The sequence below is a fragment of the Giraffa tippelskirchi genome, chromosome 14, assembly GCF_054371585.1.
Source record: "Giraffa tippelskirchi isolate mGirTip1 chromosome 14, T2T-mGirTip1v1.2.pri, whole genome shotgun sequence".
In the NCBI taxonomy this organism is placed as follows: domain Eukaryota; kingdom Metazoa; phylum Chordata; class Mammalia; order Artiodactyla; family Giraffidae; genus Giraffa; species Giraffa tippelskirchi.
The window spans coordinates 51,087,394-51,109,380 of record NC_137288.1 but is presented as its reverse complement, the minus strand read 5'-3'; the positions used below and the strand labels follow the sequence as shown (position 1 = coordinate 51,109,380).

The 21,987-nt window shown below is 43.2% G+C and overlaps 1 protein-coding gene across 50 annotated transcripts in view; it reads left to right on the top strand.

The window, feature by feature from the left end:
- EPB41L3 (erythrocyte membrane protein band 4.1 like 3) overlaps positions 1-21,987 on the top strand; it is a 139,837-nt gene that overhangs the window by 31,336 nt on the left and 86,514 nt on the right. For 35 of the 50 annotated variants that reach the window (XM_081562826.1, XM_081562811.1, XM_081562831.1 and 32 more), the window contains exons 2-3: positions 17,173-17,372; positions 20,658-20,855. In XM_081562826.1, coding sequence (XP_081418952.1) covers positions 17,184-17,372; positions 20,658-20,855 — 387 coding nt within the window. In that variant the 5' untranslated portion in view covers positions 17,173-17,183. Of the gene's footprint in view, positions 1-10,081; positions 10,353-17,172; positions 17,373-20,657; positions 20,856-21,987 lie in introns of those variants that run through there. The other 15 variants (XM_081562814.1, XM_081562794.1, XM_081562784.1 and 12 more) reach the window with 2 other exon arrangements.

Below are 21,987 nucleotides of genomic sequence, written 5' to 3'. Positions count from 1 at the left end.
GATCTATTTGTCATTTCTGCCTCCAGATACAGTTGCTCAATAACTTTAGGGGCTTCCCTGATAGCTCAGTTGGTAAAGAGTCCAGCTGCAATGGAGGAGACCCCTGTTCGATACCTGGGTCAGGAAGATCCGCTGTAGAAGGGATAGGCTACCCACTCCACTATTCTTGGATCTCCCTTGTGGCTCAGCTGGTAAAGAATCTGCCTTCCATGTGGGAGACCTGGGCTCGATCTCTGGGTTGGGAAGATCCCCTGGAGAAGGGAAAAGGTACCCACTCCAGTAATCTGGCCTGGAGAATTCCATGGACTGTGTTGTCCATGGGGTCGCAAAGAGTCGGACACGACTGAGCGACTTTCATTTTCACTTTTCCCTCTATAACTTAAGGGCTGTGAATTTTCTGATTGGGCCACTGATGAACGAACTTAAGTGTAGGCATCACCTGGGTGCTCATTAAAATTGCAGAAATGCTAGCTCACTATTCTCATCCCAGTCTGCATTTTAGAATCCCAGAGTGGCTTTTAAAAATTAAATAGGCTTAAGACCTGCCACCAGGGATTCTGGTTGAATTGGTGGGCGTTGAACCCAAGCACGGAGAAGGCAATGGCACCCCACTCCAGTACTCTTGCCTGGAAAATCCCATGGACGGAGAAGCCTGGTAGGCTACAGTCCATGGGGTCGCTAAGAGTCAGACACGACTGAGCGACTTCACTTTCACTTTTCCCTTTCATGCACTGGAGAAGGAAATGGCAACCCACTCCAGTGTTCTTGCCTGGAGAATCCCAGGATCGGCGGAGCCTGGTGGGCTGCCGTCTATGGGGTCGCACAGAGTTGGACACAACTGAAGCGACTTAGCAGCAGCAGCACCCAAGCATCTTGTGAGGAAATTCTCTGCACCGGTGGTTAATTCTGAGGACTATGGAAATTTACCAGAGCCCCAGATGATTCTGATACATATACACATGGTCTGAGAATCGTCCTACGCACACCTTAAGCCTTCATTGGTTTGCTCTATCTACTGAATGGTGGCACCGGGTTATATTAGTGGCGGATAAACAGGCATATTTCTGAAGTGTTCAATTATTTTAGGATGAATCCTTTTTTAAAAAAAATAAAGCTAACTTAAGATATTAGGATAGTCACCTTGCGAAAAGATTATTTTAAAGATGCTATAAACATCTTTAAGGGACTTCCCTGTGGTCCAGTGGTTATGAATCCCTTTTGCAATACAGGTGACACAGCTCCCATCCCTGGTCAGGGAACTAAAAGCCCACATGCCACAGAGCAACTGAGCCTATGCACTACAACTCGAGAGTCTGTGCGCCACAACAAAGACCCGATGCAGCCAAAAAACCCCCACATATCTTTAAGAAACAATGTTTTGGGAATTCCCTGGAGGTCCAGTGGTTAAGCCTTCATCTTCCAATGGAAGGGTTGTGGGTTCGATCCCTGGTCGGGGAGCTAAGACCCCACATGCTTCAGGGCCAGAAAACCAAAGCATAAAACAGAAGCAACATTGTAACAAATTCAATAAAAGCTTTAAAAATGGTCCATATCGAAAAAATCTTTTTGAAAGAGAAGCAGTAATATTTTGTTGCTTTGTTTCCTTCTGGTTATATAAATATAAATAATACTTTTGTTAAAAGTCTGAGAAAGACAGAGTCAACCATCTAGAAATGGTCTCTCAGCATTTTGGTTTCTGTCTTACACACATCTTCCCTTGGTGAGCCTGGATGTTGAAAACCGCAGGCTTCGTCTGCAGCCTCTCCAGGGTTAGTCATTAGCGCTACCCTCTCCAGCAGTGTGGCTTCTGTTGCTCACCCATTCCTTCCAGCAGAAAGCATTGTTTCCCTGCTGTCAGAGAACAGTTTAATCTGTCTTCCTCTGTCCTTTCATTTTTCCTACCCTACATCAGAAGCATCAGTGGCTCAGCTGGTAAAGAATCACGCTGTAATGTGGGAGACCAGGGTTCGATCCCTGGATTGGGAATATCCCCTGGAGAAGGAAAGGCTACCCACTCCAGTATTCTGGCCTGGGAAATCCCTTGGACAGAGGAACCTGGCGGGCTACAGTCCAAGGGGTCACAAAGAGTTAAACACAACTTAAGGACTAACCACCAACAACAGTAATTTTCACAACCTGACCCTGGCAGAGTCTGCTTTGAGAAAACCCTTCTTATTGTGGTTTCTTTATGTATAAAGCTGCCAGTTAGAGAGATTTATTTTGCTTTCATTTTCAACAGACAAGTGAAAGGATATAAAACTAATTTCATTGTGAAAAGTGCAGTAATTAAAATTATCAACATTTGAAGTGAAGCAGGTTTGGCTGTTATTAAACCTTTTCTGAAAACTTAGACTGTAAAGAATGTAGGAAAATTTTTAAAGATGAACTTTGATTCAACCTTTCTGTTTTTCTTCAAATTTACTTTTGTTTGTAGGGTTTTAAGTTAATCCCCATTGAGCTGGAAGTGTGTGGATTTAAAAATTGAAAGAGCTGTTTATTGGCTTAGTTCCCCGTTAGAGAAAAAGCATATAAATAAAACAGCACACCTGTAGTCATTCATTGGGTGGGAAATTCAACCCCCCTAATTGGAATCTGGAGTGCTGGAGAAGACTCTTATTGAGAGTCCCTTGGATAGCAAGCAGATCAAACCAGTCCATCCTAAAGGAAATCAACCCTGAATATTCATTGGAAGGACTGATGCTAAAGCTGAAGCTCCAATACTGAAGCCACCTGATGCGAAGAGCCGACTCATTGGAAAAGACCCTGATGCTGAGAAAGATTGAGGGCAAGAGAAGGGGGTGACAAAGGATGAGAGGGTTGGATGGCATCCCCAACTCAATGGACATGAGTTTGAGCAAAGTCCGGAGATGGTGAAGGACAAGGAAGCCTGGCATACTGCAGTCCATGGGGTCACAAATAGTTGGACACGACTAAGCGATTGAACAGCGAACAGCGGCAGATCATAATCTGCCATTAGAAGGCAGCTCCACTGGGCTGTGTTTTTATCTGCTGAGTCACCTGGGGGGGCGGCAGGAGGGATGGTGGCTGAGCCAGTCTCTGAAAGCTTTAATTACAAAGGATCTGAGGTGCAAATGGGGAACCTCTTCAGTGCTACAGGCACCAAGAGAACAGCCCTGGAGTAAAGAATCCTCTTATCAGCACCTTCAGAAAACCGGACCAGACACTGTCTCTAAGCAGCTCATTTGTGTGCCAGGGACATCTTTTAAGAACATTCTTTGTAGTCTCCTTCCATTGCTAGCATAGAGATAAAAGATAATGCATTATGGTAAGAAACAGAATAATTCAATACTTGGCTTCACATTTGAATTGAAGTTTGCAAAGACTCAACAACCTGTCAAAACTCCCAAATGTAGAAGGATCCGGAATGCCAGAGGAGCTCCCATTTCCTCTCATGCAAGAGTTGTGAACAGTTAGTTAATTAATGGGGTGGGGAGGGGGACAGAGACTCTATGATGTGGAACTGCGGTGAAAATCAAATTCTGTTAATTTGGTTTTGGAATACGTAAGTGTCAAGACAATATCAGGATTAAAAAGGGAAGCTGGTCAAATTTAGCATATTCTACTTGGGGAAGAGCTGAGAGCTTTCAACTTGTATTTGTTTCTGTTCATGGCAGTAAACCACAAAAACACCCCGGGTTTTAGGAGTCAGACTCGATTGGATCTGAATTCGCAAGACATTATTTGTAGACATGGGACTTAGGGCACATTTGTGTTAAATGAGGCTGAGAGGTTCAGTCATTTGTTCACACGTAGGCGTTGTTGCAGGGTGGTTCCAGACACACAATAAGGCATGTCACATGGGTTTTTTGGTTTCCCAGTGCCCATCAAGTGAAAGTAAAAGTTACGCATATATTACACTGTAGCCTGTTAAGTGTGCAATGGCATTATGTCTTAAAAATATTATACAAAACTTAATTTAAACACTTTATTATTAAAAAGTGCAACCATTATCTGAGCCTTCAGTGAGTCGTAATAGTAACATTAAAGATCACTTATCACAGTGTTGTTAAACTCAGGTTCAGCTGCTCGCCATTCAAAACCAATCATTTGAGAGGCAGTGTCAGTAGAAAGGAAAAGTGCTTTAAGCAGACAAGTCAGCAATCTGGAGAGAAAGTGGACTCGTGTCCACAGACCAACTACGAAGATTCTGCTCAACCATGATAGTGGTAGTTTGAATCACTTGTTGTTCAGTTGCTAACTTGTGTCCCACTCTGTGGCATCCCATGGATGGCAGCATGCCAGACTCCCCTGTCCTTCACTATCTCCTGGAGTTTGCTCAGTTTCTTCTCCATTGAGTCGGTGATGCTATCTAACCATCGCCCCCTTCTCCTCACTTATATGGGAGGATAAGTGAATCACTTAGATGGGGCATTTCTTCCGGGTTTCCTTTGGCCAGTCATCTTGCTTTGCCCAGTTCTGAGTCCGTGTTCGGTTTATCTCTGGGTCCTTCCATGTGTGCATGCGCCTCTTTAGCCAAGATGGATTCCAACGAAGAGGGCTTTGGGCAGGTTGGCATCACTCCTTTTTGACCTCCACAGCGCCTTTCTGTTCATGTGTAGTCACGAAGGTCTCCTTGACCTTGACTTCCTTGAGAGTGAGAAATGTGTGGTCTTGTATCTGGCCAGGGTTCAGCTCCTTCTCCTCTTCATCTTAGAGTATCTGTGCACAGAGGACAGACTCTAGCTTTTCAGCCTGGGCCCATCTATCTCCTGCCTCAATCCCTAAAGTACTGACAACTCTAAAAAGAATCCTAAACCCTGGCTTCTCAGCCAGGTACCCCCAGATACCAGAGGGGATGTTGTCCCTCACTGAGTGCAGAGGTTGGGAGTTTTAGCCATAACCTTTTCCCTGTTTTGAAAACGAATGGTTCTAAGGGAGAGAGACCCATTTCAGAAAGAGCCGGGCAGCTCTCCTGGGTGGTGGTTAACGGCGCAGAGTCTGACTCTGTTTTAATTTATTCACTCTCTCTGGTTCACACCTCATTTCTCACAGATGCAGAGTCAGATGCTGGGTAATAGAGAAATATGCTCCCTATTTAAGGTGCCAAAGATATCTTTTTGCTAATAAGTTCTTCGTAGAGGCAGAATTGGCCAGAAGAAACACGCCATCTCCTTTTCTTTCCTATTTAGATTGTAGCCATGGAATTCTGAAAAGTTTCAAACAGTGGAGTTGGACAGTATGTTGTTGGTGTCTTGTCCATTTCAGGCCCTCCACGAACAATACTTTCAAAGTTGGAGCTGGTTAAAGTCTAGGCTCAAATGGATATTTGAGGCTAAAGCCACTATCAGTGGAAAGTCACAAATTGTTGAGAATCTAGAAGCAGGGTCAGTACCATTCATATTTTCTCTAAAACCAACAATGATCGTTTTGTTTGTTTTCCAGAAATAAGTTGGCAACATGGTGTAGAATTCTAAGAGCTTGCAGTCGATTAGAAATTAAAATTGTGATGTTCTTTCTCTCTTTCTCTCTCTCTATATATACACATATACATACATACACATATATAAAGATAAGTAGTAAAGATAGTGCATAAAGACAAGTAAGTAGTAGGGAAAATAGTCTGTAAACCAAAATGTAATGTTATAGAAGTTTAAATTTATTAATGTTTGATTTACATTGAGTAAAAGAATAAGGTAGCATTGTGGAATTATAGATGATCACATAAAACAATGACTTTGAAAAGCTGTCCAGTTCTGAACTAGGGACAGAAAGCTAAGAGTAGGTTTAATTGCTGTCACTGAAGTGCAGAACTCATGTAGAAGAAAGAGGTCTTATCTGAAGCAGAAACTCAGATTTAAAAAAAAAACAACTCATTTATGTATTTGGGAGCATCAGGTCTTAGCTGCTGCAGAGGGATCTTTGTTGTGTGGGCTTAGTTGCTGCACAGCATGTGGGATCTTAATTCCCCAACCACAGATCAAACCTGCATGCCTTGCATTGCACAGTAGGTTCTTAACCTCTGAACTACCAGGGAAGTCCCCCAAAACTCAGATTTAATTGTTGGCCTGTGATTGTTGTTATATGACCTTGGGCAAGCATGACCTTCCGGCCCCCATCTGTCCTGTGAGGCACCATCCACTGTGCACCTTGGGTTCCCTGTGAACAAGTTCCTTTACTTTCTCAAGCGCCACACCCTGTTAATTACAAAATTATATTAGGGAAAGCGCAGAAAGGCGATAAGAAATTACTCCAAACTCAGGAAGCTCTTATGCATTTTGCAAATTGAATCTTCCTTTGAGGAAGCCATAAAGCAGTATTTTCTAATATTGGCATAGAGGTGAGTTAAGAAGCAAATAATGCTGTTTGAACGGCAATCCACACACAGAGGATATAATGCCAGTTTCTTCCTTAGAATGATTTATGCTTAACAGTAAGTGAAGAGAATGTTGCTAAATTTAGCTTACTCTCTTAGACTTTCCAGGATTCATATTGACATAAGGGCTATCTTTTTGCCCTTTCTGATATATTTCATTGGTGGCTGAAATTTCCATTTTGATTTAATTTTTTACCTATAACCCCAAGGGTTCTGCGGGAGCGTCTCTGGCTGAGGGAAATGAAGTCGTGGTCAGTTCTGAACTCTGTTTCAATGATAGGGAACACGAGTGCATGGCTGTAAACAGAGCTAGTAGGAAACAGAATTCAAATATTCTAACTCCTAAAAATAAATAGATGTGCTTGGCACTTTCTTATCACGGGAAAGCTCCTTAAAATATTTCTGCTGTGCATTGAATAATACATTTAAGTGCTTGTCCAAGTGAAAAAATGTGAACATGTTGTGAAAAGCGCTGCCCTGTGCTTGGTAAGGTGGTTCTAGATCCAACCTGGGGAAGAGAAGGTTCATGGGTAGACAGCTTAGTCATTTAAGTTAAACTCTTTGATAGGAGCAGAAGTGTTCTACAAACTTACTAGCACCTCTTTGCTGAAAATGACAGCGTCTTGGTGATAATCATGTTAAAAATCTCATGGAGACTGAAATTCTTAGCCAGGTTATGTGTGAAATGAGCGTGTAGGTCCAGATGTCCTTTAGCTATGAGCTCAGTACCAAATGAAGTCTAGAAAGCCATGCTCTACGCCCAGGGCCAAAGCTTTTCTGTATTAATCTGCTTTTCTGGGAAGACTGGAGCTGTCACTTAGACCAGAAGAAGACATTCATTACATATGCAGCCAGGCGTTGCCTCTCACCTGAATGTGTTTAGAAATGATGGATAATGACGTCGGGTTCCCTGAAGATCTCCTGCGTTAGAGATGCGGCAGCGCCCAGAAGAAGGACTGAAGCCTGACCTTTGCCTGTGGGTGGGTTCCCTGCCTAATGAATGCAGAGTGTGCTGTCTTCTCACCCCCAGGGGTCCCTGTGTTTATAAGAGACCTAACAATGCTAAGTGGTTGTGTCTCCCAGCTAGCCATCTCCCCTGCCTGCACAAGGCTCGGATCATAGCTTCCGATACCCTAGAAGGCACCCCTGCCCTTCCTTCGTCTCCTCCCAGCATCTTCTCTCGCCTGGACTATTGTAACCTGCTCACTGCTCCCATTGTTCCCATCCTGGCTCCCTCAATCCAAACCCAGCATGGTCTCTCCCTCTTTTTTTAAAAAAAGCATTTCTTTATTTTTGACTGCACTGGATCTTCATTGCTGTGCTTTCTCTGGCTGCAGCAAACACAGGCTACACTCTAGTTGTGGTGCATGGGCTTCTCATTGCAGCAGCTTCTCTTGTTGTGGAGCACATGCTCTAGAGTGCTTAGGCGTTTTTAGTTGTGGCTCAGGGGCTTAGTTACTCCCTAGCATGTGGAATCCTCCCAGATCAGGGATCGAACCCTGTCCCCTGCAATGTCAGGCAGATTCTTAACCACTGGACCACCAGGTGAGTTGTCTCTTAAAAAGCATCAATAAGACCCTCTGACTGCTCCCCTTAAAATTCTCCACTGCCTTTAAAATAAAACCCAGCTTCGTATGCTGGCTTAGCAAGACCCCAAACCCCACTTACATCGCCTACTTCATGGTGGCCCTCTCCCTGCACCTCCTGAGTCCCAGCTCCCGACACCAGCTTTTTGTTCCTCAACCATGGGCTTCTCATTGCAGTGGCTTCTCTGTTGTGGAGCACAGGCTCATTTCATCCTTAGGACCTGGGCACTAGGCTTCTAGAAGGCATGGTCCCAGCCCTTGTGCCTGATATTGGAATGTCCCCTCCCTGGAGAAGCTCTGCCTAACCACCCAGCATCAGCAGCCACCCACCCACTTGGTGTGTGCTCCGACTCTCTGTGGCCCCATGGACTGTAGCCCACGAGGCTCCTCTGTTCATGGGATTCTCCAGGCAAGAATACTGGAGTGGGTTACCAATTCATCCTCCAGGTGGTCTTCCCGACCCAGGGATCGAACCTGAGTCTCTTGCATCTCTTGCATTGCAGGCAGGTTCTCTACCACTAGTGCCACCTGGGAAGCCCCACCCACTTTAGATTCACTCATCTAATACCATCTCCCTGTGGCTGACATCTTTCATTTCTCTATCTCCTTCAATTAGAAGGCAGGCTCCCCTAGAGCAGAGACCCTGTCTTCATTTCATGTGTCCCCAGGCCTCACATTCAGCAAATGTTTGTGAAGGGATGGATTCATGAACGAAACAATGATGTAGCCAGTATTTCTAACCTTAACTGATAAATGCCCAAGCAGAAACAGAGAGACTTGGCCACTGAGTGCAGCCGTGTCATTTCTGAATGTACAATATCCTTGGAAATACCAAAGCAATCTCTCGGACCCTTCGGGCCCCTCTCCCCACTGTCTGGAGTTCAGGAATCCAAGTTTGGGGACATCCTTGCTTTTAACACAGGGGTCATAATGCGGGTATACTGGAGCAGAACTGGCATTGGTTGTTCTGCCACTCGCTTCATAGACCTAACTTGCCAGCAGCTTCATTGTCTCGGGAACTCGGCCTCTCCTCCCATTAGTGGTGTCACTGAATTCTGTTAAAATCCTTTACCAGTGCAAGTCCCCTTTCCTCTAGAAGGGGAGCCAGCTGTTCCCTTGGTTTTATGGAAATGTATTTAGAGGACTATGGAAACTACAAAATATCCTGATATTTCAAAGATATATTGGAATTTTATACCCTGGCATTTCCCATCAGTTGGATTTAGAAATGTGGACACATATTGATAAAATGGACACTTCCATAATCACTGTATCTATTTTCTTTCTTTTTTAAACTTTTTGTGTTGGGGTATAACCAATTAACAATGCTATGATAGTTTCAGGTGAACAGCATAGAGACTCCACCATCCCCGCCGTCCATATACATGTTTCCATTCTCCCCCAAACTCCCCTCCCATCCAGGCTGCCACATAACATTGAGCAGAGTTCCCTGTGCTATACAGTACATCATTGTTGGACATGCATTTTAAATTCTGTTTTCTAAACTGTGTTTGTTTATCTGCTCACACATAGAGTTAAGCATCTTTGAACTTGAAAAGCTAAAAAGTTGCTGAAAAAATTAAGGTTTTTCAAGTGTATTCAGTAAACTAAGAAAGATTCTTTCAGCTTCTTAGGATTATTTGGGTAATGTCTTGCTTTGGTGAATTAAATCAAACTTGAAGAGACTCAGATAGTTCATGAAGCCTTGCACTGATGGTACATTGGCCAGGAGGCTGGTTTTCCCACCAGAGTGTGAGCAGTTGCTGCCCTAGGAGCTTCCTGTTCTTGGAGGTCAGTTAGTCTCAGTCCTCACTTAGAGGACAAAATTTCCTTAGACTTCATTGTTAATGGGCTTCCCTGGTGGCTCAGCGGTAAAGAATCCTCCTGCCAATGCAGGAGATGTGGGTTCGATCCCTGAGTCGGGAAGATCCCCTGGAGAAGGAAATGGCAACCCACTCAGGGTGGGAAATCCCATGGACAGAGGAGCGTGGCAGGCTACAGTCCATGGGGTCACAAAGAGTCAGACACAACTGAGTGACTAAAGCCACCGCCGCCACCATGCTGTTCGTACAACAGTGTCTCGGGTTTCAGGAATCTAGAATTTCAGCCTCTTAGAACAGCGGGAGAAGCCAAGTTCTGTTGAGGTCACAGAACCTGTGGCAGAGTTGAGGGTGATTGCTGCGTGGCTGCCTGCCCCTCAGCGTCCTGCCTCCTCCTTGCTCTTACTTATCCCCGCCCCTCTTTGTCTTCCTGAAGTAGCCTGTGATTTCTGATTGCTTCTAAAGCTAGTCCTTTAACTTGAGGTTGAAGGTTAGCGATTATCTTTCTTACCAAGATGACTTTCCATGAGCCTGCCCTGCGGGCTGGTGGACAGCTCTCAGCTCGAAGCAGATTTCTTGCACCCTGGGCATTGTGTTACTTGGCTTCTCAAGGTAGCCTGTCAGACTCATCATTCCTTGAAGCAGGGGGCTGTGGCCTTGTTTGGGGGTGTTGGTCTTGTTTTGTTTTAAAAATTCTTGAGTTGTAGATTCCCAGTGCTGTTATGAAATCTCTCTCCATACTGATGGGACTTGATCATCCTTTCCAGGTTTACCATGGTCATTGTGAAAGTAATTTTGAATTATTGTGTTGTTGCCATAAAAACTCAAACTTTCTGTTTCTTCTACAAACTTAAAGCCTGGCAGCTTCATAGGCTTTGGTCTGTTGGCTTATAAGATTTGAAATTAGTATGGCCCAAAAACTTATTTGAGAAAAAAAAAAACAGTCAGAATTGTCCCTGCCACTGGTGCCAAGCATTGTTGCAATTCATTACTGTCAAGGTTTCAAAGATACTTGACAGCATTGTTGTTGCTGTTCAGTTGATAAGTCGTGTCCAGTTTTTTGCGACCCCATATACTGCAGCACACCAGGCTCCTCTTTCCTCCACTGCCTTCTATATTTTATAATGATCAGCCGTGAATTCCACTGTTTTGTGCTTTGAGGAGTGTCTGGTCCACTGCTGCCCCATCAAGGCCTTCTTGGCCTGTTGACTTGGTCTAATTTTGAGCTGATGTCGATCATCCCCATTGCTGCCAAAATGACCTCTGTGTGATGGGATGAGGTCCCCTTAGCGAGGACCAGCTGGCCTCTCAGGGCCTGAACTCTGCCTGGCTGGTCTCATCAGCTCGCCTCACTGCCCACGTAGCTCTCGTGGTCCAGCCACCACTGACCACGTGCCCTCATGCCAGGACATGTACATGAGTTCTCACGCCCTTCTGCTTTTGCCTGACTGGTCACTTGTGCCTAGAAGTTTCTCAGGTCTTATTTCTTTAATTACAGCTCGAGAGGTGACATTGACAGATGTGAAGGGGATTGAGTTGGGAGTGAGGAAAGAGAGGTCCTGATCCCCACCGTGAGCAGCTGGACAGACGGACACCTACTGATGTGGGGAAGATGGAAGTAGAGCAGATGGGGCTGGGTGGGGTCAATGGTTTGGATGGAGAAATGTTCAGTTTTAGGTGCCCCTAAAATGCCCAGGGAAACAGGACGAGCAATGGAGTTGTGTATGTGGGTCTGAAGCTCAGAGAAGTCACAGAGTGAGGAACCTGTATTTCGGATGTGCCCTTGTGTTTGGAAGCGAGTGGAGGAGCTCTGATTCCAAAGACCTGCAGAGCCTAGAAACAGGGTGAGAAGATGAATGTGAAGAGGAGGAATGGAAGTGAGGCAGAAGGGAGGAGGAAGATCGAGAGTGTGTCAGAAACATAGAGAATTCAGAGATGGGAAGGGACTTGCATGGATTTATTGGCTTGTAGGGCGGTCGTCGGTGACCTCGGTAGGATTTACTAGAATAATGGGGAACACCCTGAAGGGTGAGTGGGGGTGGGGATGTGGTGACAGCATGGGGGTGAAGTTCTTTTAGTTTTCCTTCTGTTGAAATTAAAAATTATATATATGGAGTATAATTGCTTCTACAGTGTTGTGTTAATTCCTACTATGCAGCAAGTGAATCAGCCACACGTGTGTGTGTGTGTACATACACATGCTAAGTCACTTCACTTGTGTCTGAATCTTTGCGACCCCATAGACCATAGCCTACCAGGCTCCTCTGTCCATGGGATTCTTGAGGCAAGAATACTGGAGTGGGTTGCCATTTCCTTCTCCAGGGCATCTTCCCGACCCAGGGATTGAACTCCAGTCTCTTGTGTCTCCTGCATTGCACGCAGATGCTTTACTGCTTGAGCCTTTTTTTTGAATTCTTTCCAGAACATGTCTGTAAAGAAGAGTAGAGAGGTAGGGCCATCCTTGAGGGGTGAAGATGGGGTTGCAGAGGGGTAGGATGCAAGATCAGGAGCAGTTGTTCGGTGTGTTGGAGTGTGTTTAATGGATACTGGGGCTTTTTTTTTTTTTTTTTTTAATGCAAATAGACTCCACTAGAGGAGTCATGGGATATTACTGTTTTTTACTTGCTTGAAGTTGGTAGTTTTAATGGATCAGTGGATAGTATTCAGGAGTCACAAATACTTAAGCTGAGTATATCAAGGTCTACTAGCCTGTCTTCTGTACATTTATATTTGAAAGATAAAAGGAGGAAAAGGCTTGTTTTCTTAAAAATCATTAGTCTTACAAACCGCCAGGCAGGTAAATGGTGTGAAGGGGTTTCTTTATGAAATGTTTTGTTACTCCTTAGGAATCCTGTTGTATATGTAAGGACAGAGATTTATATGAAATGTTCTCCTGCAGGAAAAATGCTAGGTTTGTGTCTTTTAATAAAATGTCACTGAATTTTCTTGTCTGCAAGAGATGTAGGTAAATTTGAATGCAGAAGCTAATATGGCAGTCAGTTAGGAGATGGAGAAGTTAGAGATGCTACTTCTAAAAGTGGAAAGACTTTTTTCTTCTGCAGAGTAAAAAACAGAGCTGAAAAGGAACAAAACCTCAAATGAACACCAGTGACCATTTTTTAAAGGAGAAATGAATCGGGAATTGGGAAGGAATTCATTCACACCTGCGCCATGCCTCCTTTGAAGCTAATTACCATCTCTTTGGGTAGTCATGGAATAAATACAGCCTTGAAAACAGGCATCATGGAATACAGTTTATGTTTCTTGAAAAGATAAAAAAGGCTTCTCTTCCCATCATCCCAGTGCATGTCGTGAAAGTCCTTATACCAGTTTTGAGGATTTGGAGTTTCTAGGATTCCAGACTTTTTTAAGCTGAAGCAGAACACAGTTAGCAAGGTATATTTAATATAGAGAAAAGGCGCAGTGTAGCCAAAACTGAGCATAAGCGTTTTGTGTCACTTTCTGTTTGTGATCACAGGTGATGCTGTTCCTTCCAGTCACTGCATGATTGCTAATTTTAGGTCATACAAAATTAATCTATCAGAAGAGAAGGGGGCATTGGAAAATAGTCATCTTTAGTGAGTTGGCAAGGATAATGTGCAATTTTAAATGGCAGGGGTCATCCAGGAAAGCAAAGAATTGAGGGTAAGAAAAAGAAAAACCAAAGCACTGTAAAAATCATACAAATCTAATACTAAAGAATGTTTTGGTACTTGGATTTAAGATTGGAGATGTACATTATAGAATTAATAAACTAACGACCTAAAGTAAGAAGGACCATATTAAGAAGCTTTGATTTTAGTTGTTTGCTATTGAAAAATCAGTTTATTTCTCACTTACATTGGCATGTGAATAGGCAAGAAAGACTATTTTAAAAGTTTTGAAATTGAATTTACAGGTTGAGGCCATTGATACAGTTTACTTATAGGTACAATTTGACCTTATGCCCTTTCAGATATTGGAATTAAGTATTGATTCTAGTGAGATTCCAGAATTTTAAAACCTTACATTTTTAAAGTTTCTTAATTTTCCTGTCTCTCAACAGCAAGGAAATTTTATTTTTTTTTTAATTAATCAAAAAACAGCAATGATTTGTCTTTCTTGTATTATGTATTTAGTGTTGGGGGAAATGATATGCTGAGGAAATATTTGACAAGGGCATAGGATTTTATCTGAAGTGTGGTTCTATGGTATATGTGCTATATGCCAGGTCAGATGTTAGTTATTCCTAGGCAGAAAATAATGGTAGGTTGTTTCACTATTTAAATAGCTGATAGGTAGTTCCTGGGCTCTGTCCATTTTGCATTTTTATTCAGCCTTTGTGGAGCTGGCTCTTTGCCTTAGGGACAAGACATGGAATTAAAGACAAAAACCAGTTGCTAAATGATTTCATGGCTAGGATAGTAACAGTCAAAATGGGGATATTTCTTGACGAGTTTTACCTTTCTGTTTCATGTAGAGTGAATCCCAGGCTAATTTTATGTTGAGAAAGATTTTTATTTTAACACGTATTTGAGAAGATTTTCAGCCCAGACAGTGAAGAATCTGCCTGCAGTGCAAGAGATCCCAGGTTCGATTCCTGGGTCAGAAAGATCCCCTGGAGAAAGGAATGGTAATTCACTCCAGTATTTTTACCTGGACAATCCCGTGGACAGAGGAGCCTGGCGGACTACAGTCCATGGGGTTGCGAAGAGTCAGACTCGACTGACCGACTAACACACTTTCAAGTCTAGAGTGCCTTCATATGAGCTGTATATACCACAGTTACATGTGTGGGAAAAAATCCTTACATTTAAAAAATAGTAAGGAAATCCGGAGAAGATAGTCAAAGAGGTGGCAGGGGGTTACAACATATTTGTCTCTGTTTCTAAACCAAGAGCAGGGCTTGACTCATATCTGGTACTCCGTGAAGGTTGGGCAAGTTGAGTTGATTATTAGAATGACTCCTCCCCTTCTAAAAGGAAGAATTCAGCTATAGTCTCTGAATTACACAATCACCACGTCTCCCTCCCCCTCCACTGTTTTTTCTGTAGACTTGACACTTTGTATTATAAGCTTAAAAATGAGAATATCATATTTACCTTCAAGATTTGCTTGAAAATCTAAAATATAAGGAGGAAAAAAATGTATTAGTTTTAAGTAGATCCCTGGGTGGCCCTGCACTTGGACTTGGTATTTACATTTACATGGTAACTGAGCACATACCAGGTTGACAGGTCTTTTATTCAACAGGCAGAATAGCTGGTGATGGTAAAAAGTAACCTAAAATAGAAAGCACCACATTTAGTTTATAAAGATAGATTAGTATTTATAATGTTTCCCTCTTCAAAGTGTTAAGCATCTTCCAGTGTGTATTGTGAGAATGGGAATTAAGTGGTGGTTTTACTATGGAGTTTTATTGGGCATACAAATTCTACACCATGCTAACAGGTGTATTATTTGCTTAAAATGTTAACACTGATTCTTTACTTGAGATATTTTTACCATAAAATTAGGATTAGGAAGGGAAATTATATGATGATCTGAGATATTCATTTTTGAAATATTTACCACACACCTGAGATGAGAAATTGCTTAAAATGACATGCTGACCAGTGGTATAGCAGCTCTCTTGCTTAGAGCAAAAAAGGGCTTTAACTAGGGCAGCATGTCTATTAGTAGTAGGGAAAAGGTAACAGCAGGGAATAGCTTATTTAGATGTGATCATGTTCAGTTCTCCCATTTGGCAGATGTGGAAACTGAGGCACAAAATACTTGTGTTTTGAAAAGTAAAGTAGAAGAACATGGCAGTTATATTTTAGAGTGTCTTTTTTTAGGATGTAAGAGCAGATTATTCTGTATCAAGATCTGTTGTTTGAGTTTCTGATGGAATATGAGACCGACTTCTACTTCAACACTCAAGGGAAATGAGGGGGAGCTGAGAAGAAACCTTTGAGATGAGCTTGTGATGAGCAGGAGAGGGGGTGCCGTCTGGCTTCCCTCCGGCCGTGGCCAGGGCTGGTGTGGTCCAGTGTGGGACGGGTCCGGCAATACTTAAGAAACCGTGTTGCTCATTATTAGAGAAATGCAAATCAAAACCACAATGAGGTACCATTTCACACCAGTCAGAATGGCTGCTATCCAAAAGTCTACAAGCAATAAATGCTGGAGAGGGTGTGGAGAAAAGGGAACCCTCTTACACTGTTGGTGGGAATGCAAACTAGTACAGCCACTATGGAGAACAGTGTGGAGATTCCTTAAAAAACTGGGAATAGAACTGCCATATGACCCAGCAATCCCACTGCTGGGCATATACACCGAGGAAACCAGAATTGAAAGAGACGCGTGTACCCCAATGTTCATCGCAGCACTGTTTACAATAGCCAGGACATGGAAGCAACCTAGATGTCCATCAGCAGACGAATGGATAAGGAAGCTGTGGTACATATACACAATGGAATATTACTCAGCCATTAAAAAAAAAATACATTTGAATCGGTTCTACTGAGATGGATGAAACTGGAGCCCATTATACAGAGTGAAGTAAGCCAGAAAGAAAAACAACAATACAGTATACTAATGCATATATATGGAATTTGAAAGATGGTAACGATAACCCTATATGCGAGACAGAATAAGAGACACAGATGCATAGAACAGTCTTATGGACTCTGAGGGAGAAGGTGAGGGTGGGACGTTCTGGGACAATAGCATTGAAACATGTATATTATCATATGTGAAAGAGAACACCATTCCATGTTCGATGCATGAGACAAAGGCTCAGGGCTGGGGCAATGGGATGACCCGGAGGGATGGGATGGGGAGGGAGGTGGGAGGGGGGTTCAGGATGGGGAACACATGTAAACCCATGGCTGATTCATGTCAATGTATGGCAAAAACTACTACAATATTGTAAAGTAATTAGCCCCCAACTAAAATAAAAAAAAAAATAGAAACCGTGTTATACTGTGGTCGCTCATTCAAAAGGGCATAATAGTTACGGGACATCACAGAGGAAAGACATTTGTTCCAGGAAGAATGGATGGATTCAAGGCTGTGGAGGGACAGAGCAGGGCCCCTGGGGAGGAGGAGAAGAGTGAGAAATTGTATCTGCTTCCATTATTAGAACATCCTTCCCAGAGACTAAAATGTATCTTCAGCTGATACTGCAAATTCATGTTTCCGAAATTAAAACGTATCTAAGTTAGGTAATTATTAGGATGGCAGTGTCATTTCTCTGTCATCTGTGGTGAAACTCTAATAGGAGGAAAACCCGTGATGGCCCCAAATCAACTTGACTACTAGTTAAATGTTCATTTTGCACCGTCGATGGGCACCCTTGCCAGTGGTGAACTTGACAAGGCTGCTGGGTCTGTGTTGGGTTCTTAGCATTTCTCCCTTTTCCGGGTGCTGGTTCCTCAAGTGATAGGACTGTCCCTCTCTCTGCCTGCAGAACAATCGACCATGACCACCGAATCGGGATCAGACTCGGAATCCAAGCCGGAGCAGGAGGCCGAGCCCCAGGAGGCGGCGGGGCACGAGGGGGCACAGCCGGGGGTGCAGCCGGGCCCTGAGCCGGCCACCGAGGAGCAGCCCCAGGCTCCGGAGCAGTTCGAGGAGGCGGCGGCGCACAGCACGCCGGTGAGGAAGGAGGTGAGCCCGCATTGCCCCGTACCCCTGGCATTCCAACCCAGAACCATGAATGAGCGTCTGCTGAGCTTGTCCAGGCTTTGCTCTGACCTGGGTCTCTCAGCACTAGCGGGAATGTGGAGGGGGGTGGAGGGGATCATCTGCTTGTCCTCTTCTGTTCCCTGGGCAGATGGACACTTAAGCTGTTTTAAGACTTTCAGTGAATGACATTCCACAGCCTTGCTTGGTAACGCCTTCCTTTGATGAAAGCGCTTCAGCTCACACTGAAATCTGGACTGCGGGGCCACGGTTTTTATCTGAGTTTACAGGGAGGCTAGACACCGCACTGGCAGCTCTAATTATGCTCCCAGTTGTTTATTTAAGCCTCTGGTGGCTCAGACAGTAAAGAATTTGCCTGCAATGCAGGAGACCTGGGTTTGGTCCCTGGGTCCAGAAGATCCCCTGGAGAAGGGCATGGCAACCCACTCCAGTATTCTTGCCTGGAGAATCCCCATGGACAGAGGAGCCTGTTGAGCTGTAGTCCATGGGGTCGCAAAGAGTCGGACGTGACTCAGCGACTAAGCATGTACACACTGGTTCAGAACTATTCTAATTTTTCCCCGGGGGCTACTCTGACCCTAAGGTTACCAGCTGTCCCTAGTAGGTGTTCAAGCTGCTCTCTTTCTCTCTCCCATGGACATATCTGTTTTCAACTCTGTTACCTAAATGTGTTTTAAAGTTTTCCTACAAAATATAGAGCATGATTTATACCTGGGCCTTCAATGAATCCATATTTAAATTTTTTTGTCTTCAAACTTCAAACCTGGGATCAGTAACTTTTAGGATGCTCACTCATGGGTTAAGGGAATCTGGGAATCTGTACACATGGTTGACCTTTTGCAGGTTGAAAGTGTCTGTGTCAAGCCAGAAATTCTAGAGGATATCAAAAGAAGAGTCATGAAGTCCCCATACCTTTTTAAAAATACAACACATAATTATAACATTAAACTGTGTGTTGACAGCCTGATTATTTTATTTCTTTTCTCAGAGTATTTAAGTTCTGCTTTTAAACTCTATAAAGAGTCATGTTGGAACTTCCCTAGCTGTCCAGTGGCTAAGACTCTGCACTTCCAAATGCAGGGGGCTTGGGCTCAATTCTTGGTAAGGGAACTAAGATCTTGCATGCGGTGTGGTAGGGGGGTGAAAAGGAAAAGAATAACATTTACTTTCATGCTCTGTCTGATCTCAGACATTTTGTGAAGGGAGCTGTGGGTTATCCTTTAACTTTTGTCAGGTAGAATCTAAGGAGCAGGTATTGTCATCATGGTTTTCCTTACCTTTTCTTTTTGTGTAGACATGATGGTGGTAGCGTTTTGTTTGTTTTCAAATCTTCAGAAATTTTAAATTATTAGACTGGATTTTTCTATCCTCTTCACTCTGAAATGAAATAAACATGAAAGTGGGAGAAGAGTTTCTATACCCAAATATAATTAGACATACATAGTTAATAAATGGATTGACTTTCTATACTCAGATATTTGAAACTAAAGAGAAGTGACTCTAAACCACTTTTCTTCTGTGGTTATCTCAGTGTTTCCAGAACGCTTTTCAAGTCCTCTGGACATGAACTTCCTCATTTACAAAATGGAGAGATCAGAAAAGATGATTTTCTAAGAACATATCTTTCTTTGGACTTCTCAGAGTGTATTTGCAGACCAGTAGAAACAGTGGTTGGGCCCATGGGTTGAATATGCATTGGTGGTGATCTAATAGATAGAAGAGGGGTAGAAAAAGTCAATGGAGAGCAGGGCACAGGGAGATTCCAAGGGGACTGGGGAGAATGTTACTGTTCTGTAGGATCACTCCCTCTTGCAGTTCTGAGTCTAGCTTGGACTGGACGGTTAAGCTTTGAAAGCAGACTAAAGCCTTTAAACAGATTTGATATTTCCTTATACAGGCTCATTACAATGAAGGAGGGAGGGGGAGCAGACTTAAAGGATTATTTTTAATTAATTTCAGTACTGTTAGCTTCATTGAATTGAGTTAGAACTAAATCAAGTATTTTAACAGTCGTAAAATTACTGAGAAGATTAATACTTGAAACTCTGTAGGCTTTACAGTTTATAAGATACCTGATATGTTTATGGAGCAGTGTGGGTCATGGAGTAAAGGACCTGCCAAACAGCTTGACCTAGTGAATGAAAGTAGCTGAATACATCAGATTCAATCTTCGATGATTTATTTACTTTTAAGGCTTATACTATCCAATGCCTTTGTGTTTTTCTAATTGAAGTATAGTTGATTTATAATGTATTTGTTTCAGGTGTACAGCAGTGTGATACAGTTATACACACATACATATTTTTTCAGATTCTTTTCCATTATAGGTTATTACAGGGTATTAAAGATGGATTCCTGTGCTGTATCATAGGTCCTTGTTGCTTATCTAGTTTAATATATATATATAGTAGTGTATGTTAAGTTGCTTCAGTTGTGTCCGACTGTTTATGACCCTATGGGCTGTAGGCCTCCAGGCCTCTCTGTCCATGGGGATTCTGCAGGCAAGAATACTGGAGTGGGTTGCCATGCCCTCCTCCAGGATATCTTCCTGACCCAGGGGTTGAACCCGTGTCTCTTATGTCTCCTGCATTGGCAGGAGGGTTCTTTACCACTAGTGCCACCTGGGAAGCATATATCTGTTAATCCCAAATTCCTAATCTGTCCCCTCACCCTTTCCCTTCTGATAACTGTATCTGCTCACTATGTCTGTGAGAGCCAATGCCTTCTTAAAAAGTCGGGAGCCCGAACTTCCCTGGCGGTCCAGTGGTTAAGACTTCACCTTCCAGTGGAGGGGGTGCAGGTTTGATCCCTGGTTGGGATGCTAAGATCCCACATGCCTCAGAGCCAAAGAACCAAAACATAAAATAGAAGCAGTATTGTAGCAAATTCAATAAAGACTTTAAAAACGGTCCATATCAAAAAAAAAAAATCTTTAAAAGTCATTTGTACCCTCCTTTGCTTGGGAGAAACTTGATGGCATTCACTAATAACTCAGCACTTCTCATATAAATACTTGAGTCAAACTGAAAGAAGTCCCTATGGGTACATTTAGATGGCAGAAACTATTTAGGTGTACCTGTTAGTATTATTTTTGTGTATGTGTATCCATTGCTTATATCCTAATTCAGACATCCCTCATCCCATAGGAAACAGAAAAGCCCGTTTCTACAGTGTCCTTTGATTGCCTGAGCAATGCAATATTTATTTCCCGTCTTGCAATGAAAACTGTCCATTGTTTGCTCTCCACAGGTCACTGACAAGGACCAGGAGTTTGCTGCCGGACCTGCCAAGCAGCTCGAATATCAGCAATTTGAAGACGATAAACTTTCTCAGAAATCATCTAGCAGCAAACTATCTCGATCTCCATTGAAGATTGTCAAAAAGCCTAAAAGCATGCAGTGCAAAGTGATACTTCTGGATGGATCCGAATACACCTGTGATGTAGAGGTAAGTGTATATTTTAAAAAATTTTTTTGTCCCAGATAGTGAGAGCTGGGGCATATTGGTCTAAAGTATGCAAGATGCCTCTTTGTTTTTCCAGATCTCTGGAAAATTACTCAGACCCAGTTTCTAAATACAAAATTATTTCCAGTCTCTCTCACAGGGGATCAAATTACTGAAAATACTTGTAAAGTCCCCAAAATGTTACAATCAAGAGAAAAATGTGATCTTCTTTAAAAAAAAAGATGACAAAATATCTAATACTTTCCATGGTAGGAAAAACATTTTGAAGGCCTTAAAAAATCCAGTTTTCTTCAATATCTCGGCTGTGAGCTGTCATTGAAATGAATTTTACTTTTTCTATTTGCATTACTTATGGCGGGGTTGTTAATTGGTAGAAACCTACAGATTTCTGTATACAGGAGTGGTAGGGTAATTTGAATGGTGAATGTCCTTTTCCTGCTTGGACATGAGTAATCCTAGCAGCTTGAGTGTAAAAGGGTTTTAAAATTCACATCTGCAGCTCGAGTGTAAAAGCGTATGCTCCTCTGTGCTCTCTCTGTAAGGAAAACAAAAAAAAATTCCTTCGAGAGGAAGGGCAGGTGAATGACTTTTATCAGAGATTTGTGGCCAGACCAAGTTAACAGCTGATAGCAACGCGGGCTGCAGAGCGGTAGAGACACGTACGGTTGCTGAGTATTGTGAGAACACAGGCTGGGCATGAACTCAGGCGGGAGCTACAAGTCCACCAGGTCCACCGCCCACTGCCCACCGCATCTTCTCCCCCACCGAGCTAGGAGGGAGCAGCTTGCTCTTTTTGCAAGGAGGAGTCCATTTTAGATTTAATAGTTTCATTTAAAGAGCTGTTCCTCTGCCTCCAGCTGCCTGCCCTTGGTCCTTCGCCCATCCCTCTGCTTAAACCCCGCCCACCGCATGACTCCACTGGCCCCCTCTTCTGCCAGGGGTGCTGAGAATCTGTACCTCTGTGTGTGGTTATGCGTTTCAGTTCCACGTTTCTCAAGACACAGCCAGCACCAGGCCCACCTAATGCCCCGTGTTCTCTGCCTGCAACCCCTGCGTCGTTCCTTATAGTCTGCACAACGCGCTTCACTGCACCAGTGCTTTTCTTGGAACAGAA